The sequence below is a fragment of the Microtus ochrogaster genome, chromosome 2 (genome assembly GCF_000317375.1).
Source record: "Microtus ochrogaster isolate Prairie Vole_2 chromosome 2, MicOch1.0, whole genome shotgun sequence".
Taxonomy (NCBI): Eukaryota; Metazoa; Chordata; class Mammalia; order Rodentia; family Cricetidae; genus Microtus; species Microtus ochrogaster.
The window spans coordinates 22,980,670-22,987,062 of record NC_022010.1 but is presented as its reverse complement, the minus strand read 5'-3'; the positions used below and the strand labels follow the sequence as shown (position 1 = coordinate 22,987,062).

The 6,393-nt window shown below is 48.4% G+C and overlaps 1 protein-coding gene across 2 annotated transcripts in view; it reads right to left on the bottom strand.

The window, feature by feature from the left end:
* Positions 1 to 850: 850 nt before the first annotated feature.
* Positions 851 to 6,393, bottom strand: part of Eif4h (eukaryotic translation initiation factor 4H) — a 19,845-nt gene continuing 14,302 nt past the window's right edge. The window contains exons 5-7 of one of the 2 annotated variants that reach the window (XM_005344653.2): positions 5,446 to 5,505; positions 2,976 to 3,113; positions 851 to 2,633 (exon numbers count right to left, since the gene is read on the bottom strand). In XM_005344653.2, the coding sequence (XP_005344710.1) occupies positions 2,494 to 2,633; positions 2,976 to 3,113; positions 5,446 to 5,505 (338 nt within the window). In that variant the 3' untranslated portion in view covers positions 851 to 2,493. The remainder of the gene's footprint in view (positions 2,634 to 2,975; positions 3,114 to 5,445; positions 5,506 to 6,393) is intronic. The other variant, XM_005344654.2, reaches the window with a different exon arrangement.

Genomic DNA, 6,393 nt, shown 5'->3' with positions numbered 1-6,393 from the left:
AAAGCCACAGAAAAACCCTGTCTCGAAAAACCAAAAAAAAAAGTTCCTTTCACTTGAGCATTTTGCTAGGGTCACACCTACCCTTAGCTTTGACTCCTGGGAGGTAGGGACACGAGATAGCTAAGCTAGTGAGCAGCATTTCTCAGACATGGTCTCATTATGTACTGAATTCAAGATCTGCCTGTCTTTGCATCCTGAATGTTGGGATTAAAGGTATGCCGCTATGCCCAACACATACATTTTACGTGTAAGGGTGTTCACCTGCACATGTATTCATGCCTGATGGTGGTCGGAAGAGGACACCAGACTTCCTGGGATTGAAATTATAGATGGTTGTGAGCTACCATGTAGATGCTGGGACCTGAATGCGAGAACTCTGGAAGAGCAGTCAGTACCCTTAACTCAACCATTTCTAGCCCTCAAAGGCCATTTTAAAACACAGAGTCTATCACAGACCCACATCCTAGGCATTTATCTTCCCGTCTCTGCATCTCCAGCACTGGGACCATGGGGGTGCGCTGCTGTTTTACATGGATGCCGGAGATGCTTATACAACAAACACTGTCCTTTAAGGACTGAGATGACTGGCCTGTGTTACCAGGCTGCACCCCACTCTCTTCTTTTGAGGGTCCAAGGATCAGGCCTCAAGCAAGGCCATCCATCACTGGGAATTGAGATGGATGGACAGAGCACACTTAGTACCACAGCGCTTGCCTAATAGGACCAAAGATGACAGCATAACTCTTTGAATGGTTGAAAAGCTGCACTGAACCTGCCACCTAAATTACTTCTAATGCCCTCAACAGCACACAAAATTCAACTTCACAAGTGGCCAGAAAGACACAGTAGATGTTACGTAAGGTTCTCTTTTATTTAAAAGATCATTCACAAAATACCATATCCATAGACTCACTTTCTGTCATAGAACTGAATGTGTTAAGTGTTTGGAATTCCATTCTTACAGTCAGCTGGGCGCCCAGCAGTGTGATGGACGTGCCTGTTCTGTCTTTTCCGCATTGGAGATGGATTAGATCATCTGAAAGCATCAGCTTTGATTACAACCACGCAATGCATGTCTGTCTTAAGTTAGGTATTGGTGTTACACAAATGGTTCTTATCTCAGAAGCAGAGAAGATGGCAGGCGAGGGAAGGAGTGAGAGTTCTGTAAATTGCAGAGACCTTGCGACAAAGACAATCATAAGCCAAGGGGAAGGCTGGCAGGAAGCTGCTAGCTAATAAGCAAGCTGCGCACCTCTCAGCCCCTCTCCCTAAGGCTCTAGTGGCTGGCTGACCCCTAACTGCTCCAATCAGAACAGATGGGGACTTGATGCCAAATCATTTTCCATTTGTTCACTCACAGCTGTTCAAGCTAAAAGCAAAGCCTGATCCCCCTTGCTCCCAAGTCAGTGTTCAACACTGTCTGTGGGAGCAGGGGTCTGCCCCACGGAGGAGGCAGCAAACCTAGAGGTTTCTAGACACCCAGGTACCGAGGGTCTTAACAGCTGTGTATCTATCAGATAAAGTGCCAGACTCTAGGCCTTGAGCTGTGGTGGGGAGCAGCCTCTATGCTAAGCACCCCGGAGCAGACAGACACAAGGGAAAGAAAGAGCGCACAGACTCAGTGCAAGCACAGCTGCCCAGTGCAGCTCCAGCACCACCCCTGCTTCCCACGGCCTCAGCTGTAGGAAGCAGATTGAGCTGCAGTGGGCTGCACCCCCAAGGGGCCTCCATGGCCCAGGAAGAGCAGGGAATGAGCTTGCACTTGGTCTTAAGAGCGAGCAGGAGCAAAGTCACATGGCCACTGGCACTCAGGTCACCACCAGTGCAGAATGTCCGGATTCCTCTGTATCCTTCTGGCCTCACTGTTTGACAGGAACCCGCTGTGCCTGAACAGGCTGCTGGGGCAGGTGATAGGCCCCCAACACAGTAGCCTATCAGGACCGGCAGGCATGTTTCCTTGTTTTAAAAGCAAGGTGCTTCCAATTCTGCACGCTCATCCCAGCTGGATACCAACAAGTCATCACCAGCCACCTAGCCAGTGGCTCTAGTTCTTTCCCAGAAGCCACAGCAACACAGAACTCGACATGCAGGTTGGAGAGAAGCTCCAAGAAAAAGCAGAGGACAGCACGCCCAGAGTGTGGCTAGGGCATGTAAAGGAAAGAAAGAAAGCAAAGAAGGATGAAGCAGCACCTCAGCCTACCTTCCACACGGGACCACCACACCCACACCGTGTGGGAAGGAGCAGGGAGAGGGCAGGAGAGAGAGGGAAGAGAAAGAAAACAGAAAGAAAGCACAAAACAGGCACTAGATAGATATAGCAAAGCCAAGAATGTACTAGAAACCACTTGTTAACAGCTGACATGCACTCACAAGCTCTGTGTTTCCGCTGTAAGGAGGACAGTGCCAGGTGGGAATGGGGCCTGCAGGGTGACCGGCTGCCACCAGGCTGGGCTGCTCCAGCTCCCCCATGCCCCATTCCCTCCCAATCTAAGCTCATTCTTGCTCCTTCTGAACCACTTCCTCTCTGGGCCTGGCTCCCCCGAAGATGGCTGAGTTCGGGTTGGCTACTTGGTTGAGGGGTGTTGCCACTGTCCGAGGTTTAAGCTGCAGCCGTGGTCTCTGTGCTCGTTCCTCTGGAGGACAGAAAACAAGATAGCTTATACAAAATGGGCTCCATGCTATACACCCAGGCAGCTAACCAAACTACAGGAACTTCAATGACCCCAATCCTTTGTGACAGGGCTTCACATAGCCCAGGATGGCCTCACACTTTCTATACAGCTGAAAATGACACTGAAATCTGGATCCTTCATCCTCAACCCACCCCTCCCCAAGTACCAGGACTATAGGCCACTGAGACAGTCCTATCCAATTTTCAAAATGGACTCTTACAAGTTTAGTTAAAATCAATGCAGGGTTAAGACAGGTTTTACAGGGGGTAGACAGTAAGTCCTAACTAAGAATGTCTGCCATACCTTCTGTGGGTTCTCTGAAGTCCATGTTGGAGCCGCGCATGGGAGGGCCGTCTCGAAAGCGACTCCCCATTGGAGGGCCTGCTCGCCGGTCTCCAGGGCGACTGCCCCCCCTACCCCCTAAGAAGTCATCCCTGTAGCCTAAGGAAGAAGATACTGAGTTAGCAATTGTTTACACTATTACAAAGAGACAGACAATAGTCTAGGAACCAACTCCAAATTTAATGTTTAGTTTGTCTAGTATGAGATTTTTTTTCTAAATTAAGTGCATAAAAATGTGCACCTGCTGGGTAATCACACATCTGGGGATGGAACCCAGACCCTGTGTGTGCTAGGGAAGCATTCTGTTGTTAAGCCACGACCCTAGTTGCTCAGTGATTTTAAGAAAGCAGCACCCCCTTTGACATGGGGTGTCAACTAGCAGTAGCCCTGGCTGGTTTCCAACTCAGACCCTCTTGCCCCTGCTTTCCTAGTGCGGAGATTAAAGGCAAGCACCACATACAGGAGCTAGTCAAGCATTCTGCCTCCAAGTCACAACCTACCCCTCACTGGGGGGCTCTAGGCAATTGTTCTATTCCACTGTCCCTGCTGCTGTGTGGAACACTCAGAGGGAACTTCACATTGCCACAACTCTGTACGTGCTGAGAGTCCACAGCATAAACTGCAGCTCATGTAAGAGATGCTGAATTCTCAGCTACAGACGGTGTTTCTCAGATGCAGGTCTATTCCCACGTTTGAGGCCAGCCAAGATCACACAGGAAACCTCCATATCAGAAACAAACAAAAAGCCCCACCATCCAAAGAGCTTGCTGTTCTCAGCACTGAGTTCAGTTCCTTGTCTTCACATCTGGTGGCCCATAACTACTTGTCAACTACAGCTCCTGGGAATCTGGAGGTAAAGACTGGTCTTCTATGGGTTCTCATGGTGTCATAGATTTGTAATCCTACCACTGGGGAGACAGAGACAGTGGATCCCTGGGATTCACTGTTGGCTGGCCAGCCTTGCAACAGATAAGTTCTGGCCAATGAGAGATGCTGTCTCAAAAATAAACCAAGAGCGGCCTTAGCAAGTGAGGGTGCTTGCTGCCAAGCCAACATGTTGCCCTGACTTCTTTCGGTGCCTGGTTCCCAGTGTAAGAAGACATGTCTTCTGAAAACTACCCTCTGACCTGCACATACATACAGAGGCTTGTGTACACACAGAGAAACAAAAATTAAAAATATTTTCTTTAAAGCCAGGGGAAGAGGTACATGCCTTAAATTCCAGTGCTTAAAAGGAAGATGGATCTGAATTTGAGGCCAGCCTGAGCTACACAGTGTTCCAGGCAAGCAAGTTATATGGTGGGCTCTTGTCTAAACAAACAATCCCCACAATAGCACACACAGAGCACAAGAGAGTATTTAGACAAACATGCCCGCTTTCCTTTTGCAAAGTAGAAATTTCACTCCTTGCAACTTACTATTCTTCATGGTTTTCTAAGTCAGAGTCTTAACTATGACTCCAATTTGAGCTCTTCCTACCTCAGTCCCCCGGGCACTGGGATTATAGATAGGCCACACAACTTACATTTGTGGGAACCAAGCACACAAATGGTGCACATATACAAAACCCCAAACCCCAAATGGGAAGGTTATGTAGGAGATATGGACTTCTACCAAGGAAACCCTTAGTTCTCTTTACAAAGTCACGGTTAGCACACTGGCTGTCAGTTCTGGTGATGGAGGCATGTGTGCACGTTTGGTGCAGGGCTTAAATTCAGGGCCTCTCTTCACGCTTAGCTACCTACACCCAGCTCCTGTGGGATATTTTCATCTACCTTCCTGCTGCATTCATGACGGAGTCAAAGTGAGGCAGGAAGGTTCTGGTCACTAGTAAGTTGCTCATTTTATGGATCAGTCACCCTGCTTTTTTCTAGACCTAAGGCTCTAACACTGTAGACTAGGGGTCACCACCCCAGGACCTGCTTTCCTTGTATGGGCTGGCTCTGACACATGCTGCACACTTCAGTCAGAAACCAGCTTATACATAAAATTACAGACTTACTGCATGCTACTGTACTTTTATGAATAAGCTCGTTTCTGACTGGCTACAGGACTTTGCATTTGCCTGCCTGCACCCCCACACCTACTGACTGACACAGACATCCTCTCATCAACCTGGATCGGCTGAGGAGGGATGGTGAAGCAGAGCCTATCCACAGCTCCATGTTCTTCAAGAAAATACTGGCCATCAGGATCCATAGCACTGAGGTTTCCCGGGCACCTCTGGAACCTTTATGCTATGTCATTTCTAGAAACGCTGCTAGTTCTTTTCGTACCACATATGAAACCTCAGGAGCTGTCCTGACTCTAGCCCAAGCAACATGCTCAGGGGAGTCTCTCTGGAGGAGTTCAATCTGCCTAGGCTGAACACTTCCAAGAAACAAAGGACAACAAGGGACTGGGGAAGAGTGGAATGTTTAAATACTGATACCAGAGTTGAAGTCGTCCCGGGAATCCCATCCACCTCTAGATTCTCGAGAGCCACCCATTCCTGAGGACACACACACACAAAAGATCAAGTTGAGGTCTGTGTTGGTTAGTTGGTTGCCATGACACAATCATTTAAAAAGGGAAACCTTAATTGAGAAATTGTCTCTATCAGATTGACATGTGAGACTGTCTGAGAAGACATTTTCTTGATTAATGATCGACGTGGATGGACTCAGCCTATTTTGGGCAATGCCACCTGTGGGTAGGTGAGTCTGGATTGTATACGTCAGGAAGCAAGCTGAGCAAGCCAGTAAGCAGCATTCCTTACAGGGTTTCTGCTTCCCTAGATGATGGACTGTAGCCAAATAAATACTTTCTCCCCCAAGTTGCCCTCGTCACGGTGATTTAGCAAACAGAAACCTAACTAGGATAAGGCAATGTTGCTGCATGTACTGGGTCGTTTTATGCCAACTTGACACAAACTAGAGTCATGAGAAGAGGGAACCTCAACTAAGAAAACGCCTCTATAAGACTGGGCTATACAGAAGCTTGTAGGCGCTGCCACGCCTGGGCTGGAGGTCCCGAGTGCTAGAAGAAAGCAGGCTGAGCAAGGCATTGGTAGCAATACAGTAAGCCTCCATGGCCCCGCCGACTTCCTTTAGTGATGAACAGAAGTTTAAGCCAAATAAACCCTTTCTTCCAAGCTGCTCTCCATCACATTTCATCCCAGCAATAGAAACCCTAAGTCACTGCAGAAGTATTCCAAAACCTAAGCTCTCAGTAAGTGACACACATGAGTAGCAAGCACTGTGTGCACACAGCAAGTTGTGTCCACTTTTAAAACAGTCAGCTGGGCGATGGTGGCGCACACCTTTAATCCCAGCACTCGGGAGGCAGAGGCAGGCGGATCTCTGTGAGTTTGAGACCAGCCTGGTCTACAGAGCTAGTT